This window comes from Neoarius graeffei, chromosome 3 (assembly GCF_027579695.1).
Source record: "Neoarius graeffei isolate fNeoGra1 chromosome 3, fNeoGra1.pri, whole genome shotgun sequence".
Taxonomy (NCBI): domain Eukaryota; kingdom Metazoa; phylum Chordata; class Actinopteri; order Siluriformes; family Ariidae; genus Neoarius; species Neoarius graeffei.
Window position 1 is genome coordinate 10,248,329 of NC_083571.1, and position 22,804 is coordinate 10,271,132.

The window sequence follows — 22,804 nt, forward strand, 5'->3', positions numbered from 1 at the left end:
AAAGACCTCCACATTAAGAGAATACAAATCAAAGTTTATTAAATCATCCAGAATTACTTTCGTGACTTTTTTTAATATAATTCATGGTGCAAATAACATTGCTATACATAAAACGATACATCATGACCTGAAGCACATGCATCTGTTAACGTAGATGAGGAGGAAAAGAAGTGCTAAAGAAAAAAGATTGCACAATGTGAGATGGAAATGTAGCTTTCTTTGGAGGGGAAAAAAAAAAAAAGCATTGTATGTATGATGGTGGATAAAAATACATGTGCAAAAAAAAAGGACCAGCCCTCCTTTAGATGCTCAAAAACGAGACCAGGTGTGTGTGAGAGATTATAAACAGGTTATACACATTACTTGTTGTATCGTGGCACTGTGAAGGGAAAGTGCATAGCGTATGATGCATGCTGAAGTTCCTCAGCAAAAAGGCACAGTGATGAGGCTAAACCTCCGCAACTCGAAAACAGACACTGTAGGGGGGAAAAAAAAAAGTGTAAGACACTCGTTCGCTTCGAGACCATTCTTTCCTTTCATACTGAATCACAGTGCTATAGGAAATGACATTTGTGCCACTGGAATATTTATTTTGAAATTGTACAAAAAAAAAAAAAGGGTTGGGTTTTAAAACAAACATTTCCTACATTGGGCCTTCATTAAACACTCAGGCATTGTATATGTAAAAATCTTTACGATCACTGTCGACTTCTACAACGTCAACATTTACAGAAGAAGGAGTCTCCAGTGTCGGAGGTAAAGCTCAAGTTTGACGCAGGAATTTCTTGGTAAGAAGCTGCAACTTTTTAATCTAATTAACATAAAGGAAAGCAAAGTGATGACTGGGTATCGTCGTGACAGCACGAGCAACTCGTTTCACGGACGTTAAATGCAACTGTAGATAAACTAACATGTGGTTGAATTAAAAAAAAAAAAAAAGGTTGTAATGGTGTTCAAGGAATAAAACCCTTCAGGCTGTGCTGTAACTACAGGATAACGCCACGCTGTCGATGATGATTTTTCTAGAACAGAGCAACATGGAGTGGCTTTATTACTCACTGAAAGCAGCACATTCCAGAAGCTCCTTCTATTTAAATATATCTTGTATCCATAATTGATGCTCAGATGAAATGGCATTTTACAACCATATCATTTCAGAACAACTTCACTCACTCAGCTGATGTTGATTGCGTTTTTTTGTTTTTTTTTAAATACGTGACTATAAAAGTGAAAATCTTCCTTTGTGAGTATTTCTAACTAGGGTAACAATCTCCCACCTCCAATTGGGGAGGGGGAACCCTAAAGAAAACGTCCCATCACCTCTCGGGAGCCTGGGACGGTGTTCCCAACCCCGCGTTCAGCAAGTCAAGTCAACACGGCCGCTTCTGCATCTTTAAACAATTTTTGCTATACGTTTAATAATAAAAAGCTAGCGATTTTGTAAACTGATGTTTCGACATCAGAGCAAAAAACAAAAGTGTTTAAGTGATTTTAAAAATTACTTAAACATTGTTTTATGCTCTGATGTCAGTTTATAATATCGCTAACTTTTATTATTAAAAACATACTATATTTATTCACTCATCACAGTTAGCTGATTGCTACTAACGACAGATGAACATGAGACGTCCATTTTTGGTTTGTCCCCCCCTCCTTCTCCCCACCACGCTTTGTAACTTGAAATGATACAATTCCCACTTCCAAGGAAACACAGCACAAGGACTGGAATACATTATAGATGAGAATGTCAGGCGAACCCCTCCAACACTAGAACACACTCAAACCGTCTCCTTATAAATGATACGGATGTCTGTCTGTCTTTTTTTTTTTTTTTTTAAATTACAAGAAAACTGAGGTCATGTCACGAACGGTTTTCGAAGCCTTTCCCAATTCCTCCTACACTGCTTTAGGTTACTGTCGAGGACTTATACCTATAGGACTTACAAACGAATGCCCAACGTATAAATAAACACACAAACAAATAATAAAGCGTTACCGAAATTTCACTTTGGTTCATACTTTTTGGCAGCACGAGGAAATCCTTTCCTGGCTGCTGATTGGCTGAAATGAGTTTCATGAAGTAAATATAAAACCATCTGTGGCACCAGGATCTGCAGTTTAGAGTTAAACAAGATCAGTTTTGCATAACATGCAAATTCAACTTTCATAATTATTTATTTATATATCTAAAACTTGCACAATTTCAAAGCATATTAAAAAAAAAAAAAACCTGTTCCTCCTTGCGGCACAAATATCATTCCATAATAATAATCTCACTAGACTGAAGAGAAAACACTGGACGGAATTAGTGTCAACGAAACACACCAATGTGATGGTGTTAATCAGTACTAAGAGTACGTGGTGGTTGTGGCACCTCTAACATCCTTGTTACTTTAGGGATGAAGACCTTGGCTTAGAACTAGAACGGTACAGGCAGATGTTTCGTGTTGAAAGAGAGGATGTGATATTTTACCAAACCTCCTTTGGTCTGAGATCAAGAAAATCTTTTCATGGCACTGAGGTCATAGACAAAAAGATGTTTAAGAGGAACAGAGAAAAGAGAAATGGAGAGAGAGCTCTGTGTGAGAAATTCAGCGCAGTCCTCTTCTTTATAACGTAGTGAACTGACTGTGAGCGTTTCTCAACTTCTCCGCAATCTGTAAACACAAAACAGTGTTTCATGTTATATACAGACACACAATCAAAAATGCCTTGTTATTCAATCCACGTTCACTGGATATGAGCAGTCGGGCGCTCTGATTGGCTACTCTACTACTCTGATATCAGCTCATATACTGTGAGTAGAGAAAAACAAAATGGCAGAGCATGTTGCTGAACCAACTGAGGACGAAATAAAAACTACTCGAAAACCCCAAAAAATACAAAAAAGCAACAAAATATGGAATTAAAGTTTTTTTTCCCCAAGAATTATTATTATTACAGCAGCATTTTTCACAAATTGCTTCTGTCATTTCACCGGTTTCTTTACATTCTCCATCTTCAAGCATTAAAACTTTTTTTTTTTAGACCTGTCCAAAGCTTAGTCTATACCTCGGCAAGACGGCACTTCCTACAAAAATAAACAAGAGTGCTCTGAGAGCACAATATCCCCTGCTGGCAGCTCGGCCATAACTCTGGTAAAATATGACCGAATTGAATGAAATTGCAACGTGTGTATTACCGACATATAACAAAGAATCCTGCCAAGTTTGGTGAAATTCCTCCAAAAATTGAGAGTTGATTTCAGAAGGTGAGTACCCTTCCCGGGACGGACATCGCCACGACATAATCCCCCTTCGGGCCTTTTGGCCAGCGGGGGATAAAAATCGTGAAAGAAGTTGATTTCAGAAAGCAAGCACACCTTGATGAAATTGCCAAAGTACAAGTTTGATAATAATCAAGGGCATAACTCTGGGAAAATTTGCCTAAATTAAACGAAATTTCAATCTGCGCATAACTGTCATATAACAAAGAATCCTTCTGCCAAACTTTAAGAAAATTTGTTCAAAAATTGATATCAGAAGGCAAGCGCACCTTCATGAAATTGTGAAAGTATAAATTTTGTTAATCAAGGGCTGGAACTCTGGTAAAATGTGACCAAATTGAACAAAATTGTAATATGCGTATTACCGACATATAACAAAAGAACCCTGCCAAGTTTCGTGAACTTCCTCCAAAAACTGTGAGAGGAGCTGATTTCAGAAGGTGAGCACCCTTCCTGGGACAGACGGACGGACATCGCCACGACATAATCCCGCTTCGGGCCTTTCAGCCAGCGGGGGATAAAAACCTATGAATGAATAGTAGAGTAAGGGTGTACAAACTTTTCAACGGTACTGTATCTCTGTAGGATCCTTTCCATGGTGTCAGACGCTTATTTGCTCACATTACGAGTTCGTCAGGGACCAAAACAAGCCGTTTTACTTTGAAGCAGATGACTGCCCCAGAGGATTTACGTGGGGCTGTATAGCCGTTTTGTGGTTGCCAGTTGTAGCGTTATACCGCAATATAGAAGCAATTTTAATGTTTTTTCTTTTTGTCTCTGGTAAATATTTCAACCCAGAGAGATGGGAAAATATGGCCCAGGTTTAAAAAATGTCCAGGAAACATTCCAGCATCGAACACTGCCATTAAGTGAACTGATATTTCCTTATCATTGTTAAAAACATGTATAAACAAACATGCAGGAGGTGCAAGAACACACTACCGTCTCGTAAAATTTCACTTGCTGCTCCAGGTATAGCTGCATCACTCTGTTGTAGTCGTAGATGCGGTTGCTATGGAAATGGTTCATCTCCGCTGCAGGACCGAATCACCCAGATGTCAGGTTCAGGATGGCGTTAAAGATTAACAATGATATAAGCAGCAAAACTGTCCCCCCCCAGTTTCTTTCACTGATAATTTTCTAGCAGCAGACTCTAAACATCACACACTGCCCCTTTAAGCTGCAGTAGTGCCGTGCTCCATGTGCGTACCTTGTAATGCATAAGACATGGTGCTGACTCGCTTGCCCATTGTGACTTTCTCCCCAGGGGTGATTTTACTGGTAGCCACCAGTTTGTCTGCTTCTTTTACTTTCTCTATGGCGGCCTGTGGGAACCCAAACACGACACACAGCGTCCTTCACTCCATCTGATCAGCACTGCTTGTGCGTTTCTGATTTCTGGCGAGTTCTCCGTATTCAGAGTACCTACCTTGTGAACGCCGATGGTGTCAGGAAAGCATCCCAGAAGCCCTTTGTACTCGTTGTTGGTCTCCATGAGGAAGTGAAGATCTTTTTTTGGCTGAAAATAGAGAACATGCAAAGAACATGAGGTTATTATACACACGTCACTTCCACATTCAGGCAAGCTCTCCGTCTTCCCATACAGTCACTAATCACCTGTTAAAAAAAAAAAAAAATAATCAGGAACCGAATACAAGCATCGCGATATTAAAATAACTATTACTTTCGGATTAAATTAGATGTTAAGCGAAAGCTTGCTTTCACTCAAGGCCATGATAATGAATTAGGAACCGGAAGATTAGTTACAGTTTCATTCGAGACCAGATTTTTATCCCCATTTTTTATTAAAGGCATCAGTAATCGGATTACTTCTTTTTCTCCTCTAACTTTAACAGAGTGCAGTTACTTTTCTTTTTGGTATGCTAATTACATAACACCTTTCCATGTATTCCATAGCTCTCATTCAACAAAATGGCCATGAAAAAGGAAAAAAAAAAGTCCTGCATGAGTCACAGCTCCATTTAAAAGACTCATCTGAATGTTCATTACGGTAACTCTTGGAAAGCTGCTACAGGGATAAATGACATCTGTAACATGTTCTCACTGTATTTAAACAACAATTATTTGCAGAAGGTGAAGTGATTATTAGCGATTATTCTGTTCACAATCACTGGATATGAGCGATCGTGCGCTCTGATTGGCTACTCTACTACTAGGATATTGGCTCATATACTGTGAGTAGAGGAAAACAAAATGGCGGAGCATGTTTCTGAACCAACCGCGGACGAAATAAAAACTAAACCCCAAAAAATACAACGGGGGCACAACAAAATATGGAATAAAAGTATTTAATGGCAAGAACATATCTTTATTGTTCAAGAATTATTATTGCCTTTTTCACAAATTGTTCCTGTCATTTCGCCAGTTGGTTTACATTCTAAGCGGAAATGATTTTGTCGGACGTTTTGTATAAAGTTATTATTTATCGAATTTGCAAAAAATAAAAATGCTCCGTTTCTCAAAATCCATTGAATGTGGAGAGAATAAAACCGTTATTCTGCTCAATCTCATCGTACATGGCTTATAAAGCTAGCCGCACACTACGCCGATTTTCAGCGTACCGAGCCAACTGAAGTCGCGAGTCAGGCGTAAAGACTAGTTTTCGATGGTACCGACTCATCTCACAGCCGATTCGAAAAACTAATCGGGAGCCAGACTGATCGGCGAGAGTCGCTAGCAATAGCCAATCATATCTTTCGCATATAACACGTGACATCATTAAACACAATTTCTAGCGCGAGAAATATGTGTTGGTAGCACCTAATGCAGGTATATACTGTAATTCCATAGACTGAAGCTTTATCCATAGACACAGTGGGCTGGAAAGCCACTCTGCTCAAGTTGTGTGGCTGAATTCCAAATCGCTTTAACTCCCCTATATAAGTGCACTATTTAAGGTTGGAAATAATAGCTCATGCAGCCTAGATAGTGCGCTACATATTCCATGCTGTGTCATTTGTAATTCAGCCTGTAGCATCTTCAAGTGTTGGATTTAACAGTAACTATATCCAATAGCCAATCACAAAGCTATTAAGTTGTCACGTGATATTTAGCGGAATGTTTGTTATGATGCTTAGTTCGCATAATCTCGTTTGGTGTCGCTTCAATCGCAACTGCACTCGTCAACAGTCGTGAGTTAGTCAGGGATATGTGCGTGCCCTGTCGGGAGTCGGCTCTGAAATGGGTCGGTTCGGTACCGCGTGGATCGGCGTAGTGTGCGGCTAGCTTAAGGCAACTCTGTGCTACGCGCCTCGTCGGCTATCAGCTCATGTACGACTCGATTTCACAGAATAACTTAAATAATAAAGACAAAGTTGAGGTTATTATTCACAGATATTCACTGAGCCTGAGGCGGATAATTGTTTTAGTATAAATACAAATGATTATTTAAAAAAATAAATAAAATCTTTTTTTTTTTTTTTTTAAATCATTATTTCAAGGAGAACCGAAGTGATTTTTAAACTTGCTTTATTTCTTAATTAACGTGTTTATTCAATTACGTTTTAGTAACCTTATATCACAACTCGTATTGGCAACTAATTGCAATTAAATATTATACTTATCGGCCTAGGGCGGCACGGTGGTGTAGTGGTTAGCGCTGTCGCCTCACAGCAAGAAGGTCCTGGGTTCGAGCCCCGTGGCCGGCGAGGGTCTTTCTGTGCGGAGTTTGCATGTTCTCCCCGTGTCCGCGTGGGTTTCCTCCGGGTGCTCCGGTTTCCCCCACAGTCCAAAGACATGCAGGTTAGGTTAACTGGTGACTCTAAATTGACCGTAGGTGTGAATGTGAGTGTGAATGGTTGTCTGTGTCTATGTGTCAGCCCTGTGATGACCTGGCGACTTGTCCAGGGTGTACCCCGCCTTTCGCCCGTAGTCAGCTGGGATAGGCTCCAGCTTGCCTGCGACCCTGTAGAAGGATAAAGCGGCTACAGATAATGAGATGAGACTTATCGGCCTATTCGGTTTTTAGCCATGTTGAATTTCGTTCGCTTGGTCCACAGCAGGCGTCGCTTATCCGCACGATCTTCACGAGACTTGTGCGAGACTTCGAAACGTGAAGTGTCAGCCAGGTGTCAGTGCCGCCATTTTGAAATTTTGTTTGGAAAACAGTTATCGCACAAAAACGAGTTTAAATAATGATTCAAACTTTCCCGATTGCTATCAAAACAAACAAAACTTCCAGCTTGATGACATCAGCGTTCAAAAGAGGGCGCGCGCGGCTTTTGACAACGTTGGCAGATGTCGGTCACGGATTTCCGCTGTACGTTTTACTTCCGTCCTACGATGTCTCGCACAGGTCTCAACGAATCTCGTTGAGCCATCGCTTTGACATATGGACTGATGTGTTACAGAGTACATTTCAAACACTCATAACTTGCTATAGCAGCGACAAAATAGCGATCAAAAATGCATTCTGATATTTAATAAAATGGCAAATAGAATTTTGATGATATAAAAAAAAAAAAATCTGCCTTCAGTTCTCCTTTCAATCTTAAAAGTGGGATGCGAATGTAATAAAGGCGCGGCACAACCTTGTGCCACTTATCTACACTGAGACGCATAAAATGTGTTTTGAAAATCGATAAAATAAATCCCAATCCCACCTTTCCTTTGAATAGTTTTAGACCAAACCTTGTAGCATCTTTAGTGAGTTTAGGAACAGCATTTTCTTTCATCATTTGTAATTCTTTCTCACTTTCGGTGACTGGCTGCCATTTTGCCGAGTCGCTCGAGGCGATTATTGAGGAATAGTCTGAATTTCTCGATAATCAGTGTGTGGGATTTTCTATAAAATTATTTAAACTTAAAGTTTAAACCCAATGGAAAAAAGCTGTTACATCATCGACATCCATTCATGACCGCTGCATTATTTGAAAGCTAGCCTTTAAGCTCCGCCCACTACACAATCATGCAATTTCCTAATCTTGAAAATCTTGTTTTCTGTTACATCGATCTTTTTTGTCATCAAGTGTGACAAAGGAAGTAAGTGTGAGAGAGACCGAGTGAGAATTTATATACAGTGGGGCAAAAAAGTATTTAGTCAGTCACCAATTCTGTAAGTTCTCCCACTTAAAAAGATGAGAGAGGCCTGTAATTTTCATCATGGGTGCACTTCAACTATGAGAGACAGAATGAGAAAAAAAAAATCCAGAAAATCACATTGTCTGATTTTTAAAGAATTTTTTGCAAATTATGGTGGAAAATAAGTATTTGGTCAATAACAAAAGTTCATCTCAATACTTTGTTATATACCCTTTGTTGGCAATGACAGAGGTCAAACGTTTTCTGTAAGTCTTCACAAGGTTTTCACACACTGTTGCTGGTATTTTGGCCCATTCCTCCATGCAGATCTCCTCTAGAGCAGTGATGTTTTGGGGCTGTCGCTGGGCAACACGGACTTTCAACTCCCTCCAAAGATTTTCTATGGGGTTGAGATCTGGAGACTGGCTAGGCCACTCCAGGACCTTGAAATGCTTCTTACGAAGCCACTCCTTCGTTGCCCGGGTGGTGTGTTTGGGATCATTGTCATGCTGAAAGACCCAGCCACGTTTCATCTTCAATGCCCTTGCTGACGGAAGGAGGTTTTCACTCAAAATCTCACGATACATGGCCCCATTCATTCTTTCCTTTACACGGATCAGTCATCCTGGTCCCTTTGCAGAAAAACAGCCCCAAAGCATGATGTTTCCACCCCCATGCTTCACAGTAGGTATGGTGTTCTTTGGATGCAACTCGGCATTCTTTCTCCTCCAAACACGACAAGTTGAGTTTTTACCAAAAAGTTCTATTTTGGTTTCATCTGACCATATGACATTCTCCCAATCCTCTTCTGGATCATCCAAATGCTCTCTAGCAAACTTCAGACGGGCCTGGACATGTACTGGCTTAAGCAGGGGGACACGTCTGGCACTGCAGGATTTGAGTCCCTGGCGGCGTAGTGTGTTACTGATGGTAGCCTTTGTTACTTTGGTCCCAGCTCTCTGCAGGTCATTCACTAGGTCCCCCCGTGTGGTTCTGGGATTTTTGCTCACCGTTCTTGTGATCATTTTGACCCCACGGGGTGAGATCTTGCATGGAGCCCCAGATTGAGGGAGATTATCAGTGGTCTTGTATGTCTTCCATTTTCTAATAATTGCTCCCACAGTTGATTTCTTCACACCAAGCTGCTTACCTATTGCAGATTCAGTCTTCCCAGCCTGGTGCAGGTCTACAATTTTGTTTCTGGTGTCCTTTGACAGCTCTTTGGTCTTGGCCATAGTGGAGTTTGGAGTGTGACTGTTTGAGGTTGTGGACAGGTGTCTTTTATACTGATAACGAGTTCAAACAGGTGCCATTAATACAGGTAACGAGTGGAGGACAGAGGAGCCTCTTAAAGAAGTTGTTACAGGTCTGTGAGAGCCAGAAATCTTGCTTGTTTGTAGGTGACCAAATACTTATTTTACTGAGGAATTTACCAATTAATTCATTAAAAATCTTACAATGTGATTTCCTGGATTCTTTCCCCCCATTCTGTCTCTCATAGTTGAAGTGTACCTATGATGAAAATTACAGGCCTCTCTCATCTTTTTAAGTGGGAGAACTTGCACAATTGGTGCCTGACTAAATACTTTTTTGCCCCACTGTACATCAACGGAATGCATTTGAAATGTCTTCTGGAAATGTATTTAATTTTGACCCAATTTTCAGTGCGTGTCTGGTCATTATTAGTGTTGTATAAAGGATGGACAGCATTTTCAGCAAATAATTCAATCCTTCCAACGCCTTCATAGCTGTTCGATGTGTCGACCTTGAAATACACATGAACTATTTGAATCTAGTTTATTCTCCTATTAAAGGGAATTCAATAAAATCACATTGATGTGCATCACTGGAGTTCAAAACACACGTCCAGGTGTTAAAAACACCTGATTTAGTGCCAACAAATTTCATTTTCATGATCATTACCATTTCAAATCAGCAGCAGTTTTGCCTGGCAAAAAGCGTTTGAAGTTTTCTATTATTTTAGCCAAAGTATTATTTTGATATTGGATAATGCAGCACTTGTGTTGTTTTGAAAACCCTAATTAGTCCCCGAGAACACACAGATTCTCAATAATGGATAACTCAGATCAGTGCTAATTTCCTGCTTCTTTCGATCAAAAAAAAAACCGATTCAATGAGCAAATTAAAGGGGGGGGGGGGAGCGAGAGAGTGAGCAAGCGAATACCTGAACATTTTATATAACCCTCAATCAATGCCACTCTCCACATCAGAGCTATGACTAATAACTGCCTCAAAAGCTTTCAGTTTTAGACTCAAACACTGCACTACAGAACCAAAGGAAATGAAACACGACTATTTAATTTTTTTTTTTTTAAATCCAGAACCATTTAGTACTGAAAACTGCATCAGAGCCTGAAATCCTGACTGACAATAACCAGGTTCTGTGTAAGCGTATATTATAACGTTTCGAGCTTAAACCAATGTGCGATAATAAACGGGACAGCAAAGCAGGTGGAAACAGAGATAATCCTGTTCCCAGACAGGAGCTGCTCTCATCCTGAGCCTCTGTGTGTTTACTACACGATAAGACTAAACAAAACACAAACATCCATCTATAAGGAGACATTCCGGCTATGAACGGGTAGAGCGTACGGACTGATGAACCTGTGCTCAATCGATATCCAAAACCACATTCACACAAAGGAAACATATTTGGAGTGGGGTGGGGGTGTTAAATTCATTTCAGCACACTAACAGAGGTGAGGATTTGAGGAGAGGAACAATGCAGGGAAAAAATAACCCAATAGCGAAGGACAGTAAGAAAACAGTGTTACTGAAGCTGCACCTGAATGTGATCGTTAAAATATTTAACGATGGTACGACCCACTACACTGACAGACAATCTGATTCGAGTGTGTACGGAAATGCTGGACTGGAGGTCAACAAGAAAAGGACACGTCAATGACAACCTTCTGGAAACCTCAGAGAGAACCTCTCGCAGTGGCCAGATGAAAAACGGTGTACATTGTGTTTAACTAATAAATGTAGTAAGGGTCAAAAATCATAAATGGGAGCGTTGTGAAAAAAAGTGTCGAATTGTTACTATAAAAAAAAGGGTTAAAAATAATTACACTTAATGTCAAACATCATAAATATTAATATCTTGAGAGGGTCAAGCATCATAAATAGTAACATAGTAAAAGGGCCAAAAATTGTAAAAAGGTCAAAAGTCAAATAGTTACGTAGTGAAAGGGTCAAAATCGTAAATAGTAAGGGTGAAACTGTAAACATACAAAAAAAAAAGGGTTAAAAATCGTAAATGGTAACAGTCAAATGGTCAAAAAACAAATATTAATGGAGCAAAAGGATCAAGTCATAAATAGTAACGTGGTGAAAGGGTCAAAAGTCGGAAATATAATAATTAGTAGTGAAAGGGTCATAAATGGGAGCGTTGTGAAAGTGTCAAATTGTTACTACTTACAATTGTTACTATACAAAACATGGTTAAAAAAAATCAAAGCCACAAAGTGTCAAACTTCATAAATATTAATGTAGTGAAAGGGTCAAACATCGCAAATAGTAACAGTAAAAGGTTCAAAAATTGTAAAAGGGTCAAAAATCGTAAACATTAACGTAGCAAAAGGGTCAAAAATCATAAACTGGAACAGTCAAAGTGTCAAACTTCATAAATATTAATGTAGTACAAGAGTCAAAAGTCATAAATATAATACTAATTTAGTAGTGAAAGGGTCAAAAATCATAAGTGGGAGTGTCGTGAAAATAGCAACAATTTACAATTGTTACTATACAAAATAGGGTTAAAAGTAACAGCCAAAATGTCAAACTTCGTAAATAGTAAAAGGGTCAAAAATTGTAAATATTAACACAGCAAAAGGGTCAAAAATCAAAGCACAGTAAAAGGGTCAAAAATAGTAAATTAGCATAGCAAAAGGGTCAAAAATTGTAAATATCAACATTGCAAAAGGGTCAAAAATCATAAAAGGGTCAAAAATCGTAAATATTAGCATAGCAAAAGGGTCAAAAATCGTAAAAGGGTCAAAAATCGTAAATATTAGCATAGCAAAAGGGTCAAAAATCGTAAAAGGGTCAAAAATCGTAAATATTAGCATAGCAAAAGGGTCAAAAATCGTAAAAGGGTCAAAAACAAATATTAGCATAGCAAAAGGGTCAAAAATCAAATATTAGTATAGCAAAAGGGTCAAAAATTGTAAATATCAACATTGCAAAAGGGTCAAAAATCATAAAAGGGTCAAAAATCGTAAATATTAGCATAGCAAAAGGGTCAAAAATCGTAAAAGGGTCAAAAATCGTAAAAGGGTCAAAAACAAATATTAGCATAGCAAAAGGGTCAAAAATCAAATATTAGCATAGCAAAAGGGTCAAAAATCATAAATATTAGCATAGCAAAAGGGTCAAAAATCATGAATATTAACATAGCAAAAGGGTCAAAAATCGTAAATAGCATAGTAAAAGGGTCAAAAATCAAAAGGGTCAAAAATCGTGATTATTAACCTAGCAAAAGGGTCAAAAATCATAAACTGTCATTGTAAATAGTAACAAGTTAGTAATTGTTAATATACAAAAAAGGGTTAAAAATTGTAACATCGTAAATATTAATGTAGTGAAAGGGTCAAAAATCATAAATAGCAACATCATAAAAGTAACATAGTAAAAGGTTCCCTATGGTAAATGGGAGCATACGAAAAAGGTCCAAAATTGAATATTAAAAAAGTAACGTAGTACGGGTCACAAATCATAAATGGGAGCATCGTGAAAGTGTCAAATTGTAAATAGTAACAATTTACAACTGGTATTGTTACAAAAAAGGTAAAAAACCCCCAAAAAACGCAAATAGTAACGTAGTAAAAAGGTGAACGGTCGTAAACACTAAACTGGAGATACTGGCAGCTCTGGGTGGGTTCAGTGATGAAAGTCAGTTTGCAACTTGCATGTTTTAAAGCCTTAATCTCAGATCCAAGGGGTTTAATTCAAGAGTTAATTAAATTCCCAAAGACTCAGAAACTTCATTTTTAAAAGCCTGCACTGATCATTCTGCGTATTACATGCAGCGCTGGTGTTTGGCTTTAGTCCCTGTGCTGTGATGAACAGCGTACCTGCTCGGCCACCATCTGAGCGATCTCCTCGTAGGTCTTCCCTGCTGCTGTGAGAGCGTCAGTGAGCGTAGTTTCTCCTGCAGGAAACACCACAACCACACACTTAACTCTGCCCAACCCTTTCATTATGGTTCAACCCAACCCACAAAGCCACTTTATAACAAGCACAAGATCCACAGGAGCGAGCCGAGAACCCACCGCACCTTCATACCCACTGCTGGTGAAGACGGACGAGAGGTTCTGGAAGGCTTTACCGATCCGCTGGTACTCTTTCGGCAGAGCTGTTGGAGGAAATTTAATGAGAGAGAGAGATTTAATAATAAATACTTTAAAAAAAAAATCTAACTCTAGGAGATCTTTGAGTTTCTCACTCACGGCCTGTGCAGCGTTTCCAGTGCTCATTTCCAACAGTCAGCAAGTCCTTCACTCCATCATCCATCGCCTTGGTGAAACGGCTGAACTGCTCACACTTATGCTCGCTAAACACACACGTTATACATTAAACATTAAAGCTCTGCGCTATATCTGTTAAGAACGTCATACTAGAGGATGTCTAGAGGAGTTTTATTCACTTTGTACTTGAACCCAGCACCATAAGGCCGTCAAACACCTCATGGAAGCTCTTGCGCTCCCATGAGGGTTTGTTTCCAACTATCTACAGTGCTGAGCGTAAATGAGTGCACCCCCTTTGAAAAGTAACATTTTAAACAATATATCTCAATGAGCACAAACAATTCCCAAAATGTTGACCAGACAAAGTTTTATCTGTTTAACTTGTAACGTGAAAGAAAGGTTAATAATATAAACTTAGATTACACATTTTTTCAGTTTTACTCAAATTAGGGTGGTGCAAAAATGAGTACACCCTACAACAAAAACTACTACATTTAGTACTTTGTATGGCCTCCATGATTTTTAATGACAGCACCAAGTCTTCTAGGCATGGAATGAACAAGTTGGCGACATTTTGCAACATCAATCTTTTTCCATTCTTCAACAACGACCTCTTTTAGTGACTGGATGCTGGATGGAGAGTGATGCTCAACTTGTCTCTTCAGAATTCATCTCATCTCATTATCTCTAGCCGCTTTATCCTTCTACAGGGTCGCAGGCAAGCTGGAGCCTATCCCAGCTGACTACGGGCGAAAGGCGGGGTACACCCTGGACAAGTCGCCAGGTCATCACAGGGCTGACACATAGAGACAGACAACCATTCACACCTACGGTCAATTTAGAGTCACCAGTTAACCTAACCTGCATGTCTTTGGACTGTGGGGGAAACCGGAGCACCCGGAGGAAACCCACGCGGACACGGGGAGAACATGCAAACTCCACACAGAAAGGCCCTCGCCGGCCCCGGGGCTCGAACCCAGGACCTTCTTGCTGTGAGGCGACAGCGCTAACCACTACACCACCGTGCCGCCCCGTCTCTTCAGAATTCCCCAAAGAAAATAATTTCTTTCCACCACAAAGGTGAAGGCTACAAGAAGATCAGCAAAGCTTTACTTATCAGTCAGAATACTGTAGCAAAAGTGGTACAAAAATTTAAGAAAGATGGAACTGCAACCATCTCACAGAGACGTCCAGGTCGTCCACGGAAGTTAACACCTCGACAGGAGCGTCTTCTGATGAGAAGGGTTGAAGAAAATCGACATGCAAGTTCACTGCAGTTCTCTAAAGAAGTAGAAAGCCAAATTGGGGTGACTATTTCCCGTGACACAATACGGCGTACACTGCAGAGGAATGGCATGCATGGATGCCGTCCACGAAAGAAGCCTCTCCTAAAGCCCAGGCACAAAAAAGCCCACCTAGAGTTTGCCAGGGCCCATGCTGACAAAGATGAAGACTACTGGGACTCTATACTCTGGAGTGATGAGACCAAGATAAATGTTTTTGGAACTGATGGCTTCAAAAGTGTATGGCGTCACAAAGAAAAATGCACGGTGCCTACAGTGAAACATGGTGGTGGCAGTGTCCTTATGTGGGGCTGCATGAGTGCTGCTGGTGTCGGGGAGCTGCATTTCATTGATGGCATCATGAATTCACAGATGTATTGCTCTATACTGAAAGAGAAGATGCTACCATCACTCCGTGCCCTTGGTTGTCGTGCACTTTTCCAACATGACTAAACACACATCTAAGGCCACTGTTGGATTCCTGAAGAACAACAAGGTGAAAGTGATTCAGTGGCCAAGTCTGTCTCCTGATCTGAACCCAATCGAACACCTATGGGGAATTCTGAAGAGACACAGGGATGAGAGTGCGTGGTCACCAAAAAAAGCAGAAAACAAGATGGCGCCCGAAGCCGGGGATCCGGGAGGGATACCCCCCCCAAGGAAAATTTTTAAAAATAAGGCCTTACAAACCACTTTTCCTGCAATCTGAGCTGTAGTAGATAAAAAAAAAATCTGTTGTCTTTTTTATATATTTACATGAAAATATGTTTCAAATCAATAGGAGTATTGTTTGAATTCAAAATAAAAATCACATTCTACATTCAAGGATATGGTTATAATTTATGATCAACAAAAATGACAAACTAAATTCACATTAAACGTAAGTTTTATTAATTACCAAAATGTTCATATACTGTATTAAATAAAATTTCTTAGGGAGAAAAGGTCAGTCACCCTATGTCCTCATTAGTTGCATATGATTTCAAAAAGTCTTTTGAAATATTTAAGTTTTCAAAACTGTCAGCATTAATTCAGATTTACTGACCATCATATACATGTTCAATGTATTAAATCAAACGAATGCTAAGTTTATGGGATAATGTCTATGTACACTTTATACAATTATTTATAGTTCACAGTCACTTCTCATTTTCATTTAATCATTTCGACTTCTTCTTCAGCCTTTTGGCCAAAGACAAGAGCTTGTCAGCTTGTCTCTCTGTTTTTTATACCAGCATTGATTTCACGTACCTTCGCTTCGTCTCGCTTGTCAATTGTATTCGGCATTTTGAGTAAAAAAGCCGATACGAAAGAGAAACATATTTTTGAAGCGCAGTGACGATGAACATGTGCAAGTTTCGATAAAATAGAACAGATGCAAGTACTTTTGTAAGAACTGTTATGATTGGCTTTTGTTCTCTCCCACACTCTTGTAAGAACGGTTATGATTGGCTATCATGCTCTCGCCAACGATGTTTTGGCCAATTACATTGTAGATAACATGCATTCTACCGCGAGACTTAGCGAGACTAAAGATGGCGAAAATGTAAACATGTAACATCATCGTACGCTTGAGTATCACGAAGGAACATACCCCAACCCCCCCTCAATGAAAAAAAATAATCGATTTTTGCTCAGAAAAAGCGTAAATCCGCCGAAAAGTGGAAAACTCTCAATCCTGAAGACAAGTTGAGCATCACTCTCCATCCAGCCACTAAATGAGGTCATTGTTGAAGAATGGAAAAAGATTGATGTTGCAAAATGTCGCCAACTTGTTCATTCCATGCCTAGAAGACTTGGTGCTGTCATTAAAAATCATGGAGGCCATACAAAGTGCTAGATGTAGTAGTTTTTGTTGTGGGGTGCACTTATTTTTGCACCACCCTAATTTGAGCAAAACTGAAAAATGTGTAATCCAAGTTATATTATTAACCTTACTTTTACGTTACAAGTTAAACAGATGTTATATTAAACTTTGTCTTTTCAACATTTTGGAAATTGTGTTCATTGAGATATTGTTTACTTTTCAAAGGGGGTGCACTCATTTACGCTCAGCACTGTAATAGTAGTGTTGATAGCAGCTTTATAAACATGTTGTTATGAAAGAGGTCGTATTTCTTCCTTTTGCTGCAAGAGAGTATTTATTTTTCCAAGCTCTTGTCTCTTTTTGAAGGACCTCAAGCTTTTCTGATGCCTTAAACAAATCAATATTATGTACTTATTGACTGAGTGGGAGGGCCGGACGGGAAAATATTTGGCTCGAGGTCATGCCGTACTCGGTCCGTACAGCATGACCTCGAGCCAAATATTTTCCCATCCGGCCCTCCCACTCAGTCAATAAGCATTTTATCACATGACCACTTTTATTTGACTGACAGCAAACCATGTACATGCTGAATCACCTTTGCACAAGTTGGAAATAACAGTCTGAATTCTATAACCATTCATTCAGAGCAAAATGAAAAATGGCGGAAGCGAAGAAAATGGGTCTGGTGCTGCGTACGGCTTTTCCTGGACCGGATTCAAAAATCTGTATTGGCCCAGGTCATGTGACTTCACCCCAATGGTTTTAACAACAGCGCACGTGTGGGTCTGTACGGGTCACATGACCAATTGTGAGCTACTGCTGTCGCTTGTATCAGAATGCGAGCGATCGAAAGAATAGGACACTTATTACGAACGTTGACTTCAACAAATACTGAACCCTGAAACAAGTAAGTAAAGAGCAGTGTGTCTCTCCAGGGATTTCAAATAGCATCCTGGTAAACTCATTTTGAAATTGAATTTTGCTTCTTGAAATAGCGTCAAAATCCATCTTGTATGTTTCGTAAATACATTCAGTCGGTAAACAGGAAGTCGATGTCCAACAGACCTGAAAACGGTACACACGGTATAGAACCCCAAGGTGAAGCTCGCTACCAAATATCAAGCAGTTGTGATTTGTAGTTGCTAAGAAAAAAAAAAAAAAAAAAGTGTTACGAAAAGTTTGTAAATCCATGTTATAGGTTTTGTAAATACATTCAGTTGGTAAACAGGAAGTTGATGTACGACAGACCTGAAAAACGGTACACATGGTATAGAACCCCAAGCTGAAGTTTGGTACCAAGTGTCTATGATTTGTGGTTGCTGAGAAAAAGGGTGTGTCGGACAGATGAAACACCTCCTTTGGAGCGGGCGTATAAATACTTAATTTATAAGATGCATAAAAGCATGAATAGGACAGATTTATTAAACCACACACACAATTCAATATTCTGCAAGCGCAAAATGGACCTGAAACCGGAGAATGGTGCATCCAAATTTATAGCATAGTGGTGACATCATTTCTGTTAAATAACAAGCTTTCTGATTGGTCTCGGAGTCTAATTTGGGTCTGACTTTAAATGTGCTGGTTTGCCGTTTATGGCAGAAAAGGTCCGGTTGTTTCTGATAATCGAAAACCAGAACGTCAAGGACGTAACGTAGTCGCTCATCTGGCCTGCCATCAAAACAACCATGACGACCAAACCATCAAACGGAACTGAAATGTGATGATGCAAGAGAAGAGCAACCTCCACAGTAAACTGTTTACAAGAGGAAGATCAACAAATGACTAAATTTTGTTCCTCGAGGGAAGATCGGCCCAAAACATCCTTCCTTCCATCCATCAGAACTGAATTCCCATGATAAATGAGAGAGGAGACAATTCTAGTCAGAAGAAAAATGTATTACGTTGAACTAATTACTCATTTATAAGCAAAAAACTGACAATACAACAACCAAGGTCGAGTTCTTTCAGATAAAACGATATCAGAACTGAAATCCATTGAGAACTGAGGGAGGGGGTTTGATTTAACTGGAAATAAACACACTTGTAAACAAATGGCCAAGTTTTGTTCTTCAAGGGAAGATCGATCCAAAACATCGACCAGAACTGGAATCGGATGAGAAATCTGAGAGGAGATACAATTCTAGTGAGAAGCCTGGAAAATTCGTTGATTTGGCCAAATTAGTAACTCGTTAGCAAAATGTTTGCACCAAGTTTTGTGCGGAGTGAGGAGTTCTTTCAAACAAAACAACCGGAATGGAAATCCGTGGAGGAGAACTGACGGAGGAGATACGATTTAACTGAATTGTGGACGACGGGCGCTACGCCATGGCAACAGCTCATCACCCTTATAGACACGAGCTAAGAAATCAGACAGAGGAAAGTCCAAACACCATTAGATCGAACATGAACATGAGTCGACTTCTGGAAAAACACCAGTTTTCAGCCACAAAACAAAAAAATCAATCAACATCAAATCTCTCCACCCAATAAAGCTGTAGTCACAGTATTCAGTGTAAAAGGAAGCGGTTTGTGGTTAACCCCACACGTTTAAAGGAAAGGACATGCGAGAGCTTTGTTTTCAACCAACGTCCAGCAGGCGTGATGTGTCCACTTACACTTCGGGGAGCTCCAGGTCTGGCAGTCCCTCGGGCTCCATCGTGGAGAAGATCACCACCCCGACTGTCTCATCCTTCTCTGCTTTTCTCTTCCCCATTTTCCAGTCCTGCATAACAAAACCAACAAATCTGTTCACACATTCTTAAACAAAGCGCAAATCAATCAAATATCTGTATTTTACACTCCGTACCTTTTCATCCTTGTAGGTGAGGAAGAGCTGGAAGACCTCGCTGTTGGAGATGACGGGATGCCGGCACATTCTGGACATCCAGGCCTGAAGCCTCTCCATACGCATCTTAATGAACTCCTCCTCAAAACGTCCTGAGACACAAAACGCAAACATTTCCGTTACAAAATCCTTAATTGACAATGTTCAGTTCTCGATTCTGATGGGTCAGAAGGGGCTGATTAATTTTCTGTAACGGTAACACAGCTGCACATCACAGGTTTATTAATACTCTCTAATACGTTATCGTTCCTATAGTAACGGCATACATGGGGATTGTCTGGAGGATGCGGCGTATAAATGGATTAAATAGTGTTAAATTAATGGAAGGAGTCTCCAGTGTCAGTGCTTTGGAATAGGACGTTTCCAGATGCAAGAAAGTCTTCAGGGCATTTTTTTCTCATCATCTGAGAGAGAGAGAGAGAGAGAGAGAGAGAGAGAGAGAGAGAGAGAGAGTGTAAACAAACCAACTTGTTTCATGAGGTGCTTTCAGACTGGAGGAACTTTAGAACTGTTGGAGGAAGTTCAGAACTGTTGGAGGAAGTTCCACCTTGTGTGTGTGTGTGTGTGTGTGTGTGTGTGTGTTCGCACTGCAGGACCTGGGAATGATCATGGTTCTTGAAATGCCATTTTGAGGGACTTTTGAGCTCCTAGTTCAGGGTAGGAGCTCTCTCAGGACAAGAGGAACCATGAGTGAGGCAAGTGTCTGGTGATTGGTCAAACACGAGTCAATGCAGCACCAGCCAACCACAATTTAAAAAAAAATAAAATGAGTAAAACTTTAGCTACGTAAACAACATCTATTAAAATGTGAGAAAAATCTTAACTAGCCTTTCCTGTTAACATCATGCTAGCACATCCTTGAAGGTATGTCAGTCTTGGGGGAGTGCCCCACTGAGTAGTTCCTCTCCTAGAACCGTTTGGTCTGAAAGCACCTCTGGACATGCCACATTAGCAAATGTAAAATAAATAAATAAATTAAAAAAAAATTACAACGCATCATTCATTTCCGTGTTAAATAAATACATGTTATTTACCAGCTGGGAGGTCCGTATGGTGAAATACCGTGACTGAGGTCTTGAAAGTACTGAGCGAGGCCCTCTGGGCCGAGGTCACGGTATTTCACCATACGGACCGACCTTAAGCTGGTAAATAATATATTTATTTTTTTCTTTACCAAATTCTAACAGAAAACGAGAGCGCCCGAAAGGGTAAACCGAGCCGAGCCGCCATTTTGAATCCTCATTCACGGCTGTAACGCAAATTGCTTCCTCCTCGGTATACAAGTGCACTTCCATGACAGGAAAAAAAAACTATGTTTTGCCGCCTATGTAGTCCCCTATTTATACAAATAGGAGTCATTCAGGATTCAGCCATGTTTTTGCTCGGCGTTAGCAACAGTTACAGGTTTTTAGCTTTCTCCTGAAATGTTTTCTTTTATTTCTTCTTCCTTAGGGTAGTAAAACTCACTTTCACTGTGAAGACTGTCGTTATCGCTATCTCATCTCATCATCTCTAGCCGCTTTATCCTGTTCTACAGGGTCGCAGGCAAGCTGGAGCCTATCCCAGCTGACTACGGGCGAAAGGCGGGGTACACCCTGGACAAGTCGCCAGGTCATCACAGGGCTGACACATAGACACAGACAACCATTCACACTCACATTCACACCTACGGTCAATTTAGAGTCACCAGTTAACCTAACCTGCATGTCTTTGGACTGTGGGGGAAACCGGAGCACCCGGAGGAAACCCACGCGGACACGGGGAGAACATGCAAACTCCGCACAGAAAGGCCCTCGCCGGCCACGGGGCTCGAACCCGGACCCTCTTGCTGTGAGGCGACAGCACTAACCACTACACCACCGTGCTGCCCGTTATCACTATCCATGCTGTAGAATTAATGCTATTATGCTGAGAAATGCTGGCAAAAATGTATAAGATTGATAATCTTATAAAAAAAGATAAATGTTGACAAAAAAATGCTACCATGTTTGTTGTTGTGAATGAGTGAGTCGCCAGAGGTCCGTAACTGGGGTCCGCATCATAGGATACGGACCCGCTCGCCAGACAATCAGAGTGCAGGATTTGGACCGCGAAAAAATTATTGTAATTATTATCCATACAGGACACTTTTTCGATGGAATAAAAACGTGTTCTATTCCCTTCTATCGGGTTTCATTCATTTCGGTCGATCGCATGCAATATTATTAGCATATCCTACGTGTATTACGTCACTCTCCCCGATAGAGAACGAGTGTTGAATACGGTTTACGATATTGCACGGTTGTCAAGACGACATGACGTCACACGCCAGAGCTGATGAGAATATTCAAATGAGAGAGAGAGTTTTCTGCTGTGCATGCACGGAAGCATTTCTTTGTTCGCCGGGAAAAAGAAAGACGCACTGAACGTGTGAAAGGCTACCAAACCTTCATACACATTTACAAGAGAAAAACATATCAACAGACATTGAAAAACTGGAAAAGAGCCACATCGGAGACGTAAATCTTCCGTGCTAGCGAGCGACTAGGACAATTTTGTAAGCAAACATGGCCGCCAGGTTTGCGTCATTAAATACAGAAGATTTTGAGAGAATTTTGAAAGAGAAAGATGCATTGAACACCTGAAAGAAATGTTTATGGATAATAATAATAAAAATAATGGCTTTTTTTCATGGTCTATCAGATATATTCCATTCAGCTAGCATGATCTTGAACATGACATTGGAAAATCACTATGGTATAAGAAGAATAAAGCACATTGTGACATACTGTTATAGGAAAATAATCGACCTTGGGCTGGTAACGTCATAGACCTGTCCAGCCTTTTATGCCCTCGCAAAAACCCTTATCGAAGACAAAAAATCCTTACAAACTAAAAACGAGACAACCATGTCGCTTTTGACGCATAAAAACAAACAAGGAAGAACTTCGATAGAAATGACGTCACTTCCCATCCCTGGTGAAGGCTCCTGAAGGAGTTGAAAGTTTGGGTGTGTCCAAGAATTTTGTGTCGTAAAAAGTTTTAAAACCTTTCTATGGAACCGATCGCTGTATAGATGAAAATCTTCAACAG

General features: G+C 40.1%; 1 protein-coding gene across 5 annotated transcripts in view; it reads right to left on the reverse strand.

Moving 5' to 3' along the window:
• Positions 1–13: 13 nt before the first annotated feature.
• Positions 14–22,804, reverse strand: part of snx9b (sorting nexin 9b) — a 90,805-nt gene continuing 68,014 nt past the window's right edge. For 4 of the 5 annotated variants that reach the window (XM_060916381.1, XM_060916378.1, XM_060916379.1 and 1 more), the window contains exons 10-18: positions 19,694–19,824; positions 19,503–19,609; positions 13,777–13,880; positions 13,605–13,682; positions 13,402–13,478; positions 4,695–4,784; positions 4,476–4,590; positions 4,208–4,299; positions 14–2,657 (exon numbers count right to left, since the gene is read on the reverse strand). In XM_060916381.1, coding sequence (XP_060772364.1) covers positions 2,610–2,657; positions 4,208–4,299; positions 4,476–4,590; positions 4,695–4,784; positions 13,402–13,478; positions 13,605–13,682; positions 13,777–13,880; positions 19,503–19,609; positions 19,694–19,824 — 842 coding nt within the window. In that variant the 3' untranslated portion in view covers positions 14–2,609. The remainder of the gene's footprint in view (positions 2,658–4,207; positions 4,300–4,475; positions 4,591–4,694; positions 4,785–13,401; positions 13,479–13,604; positions 13,683–13,776; positions 13,881–19,502; positions 19,610–19,693; positions 19,825–22,804) is intronic. The other variant, XR_009654285.1, reaches the window with a different exon arrangement.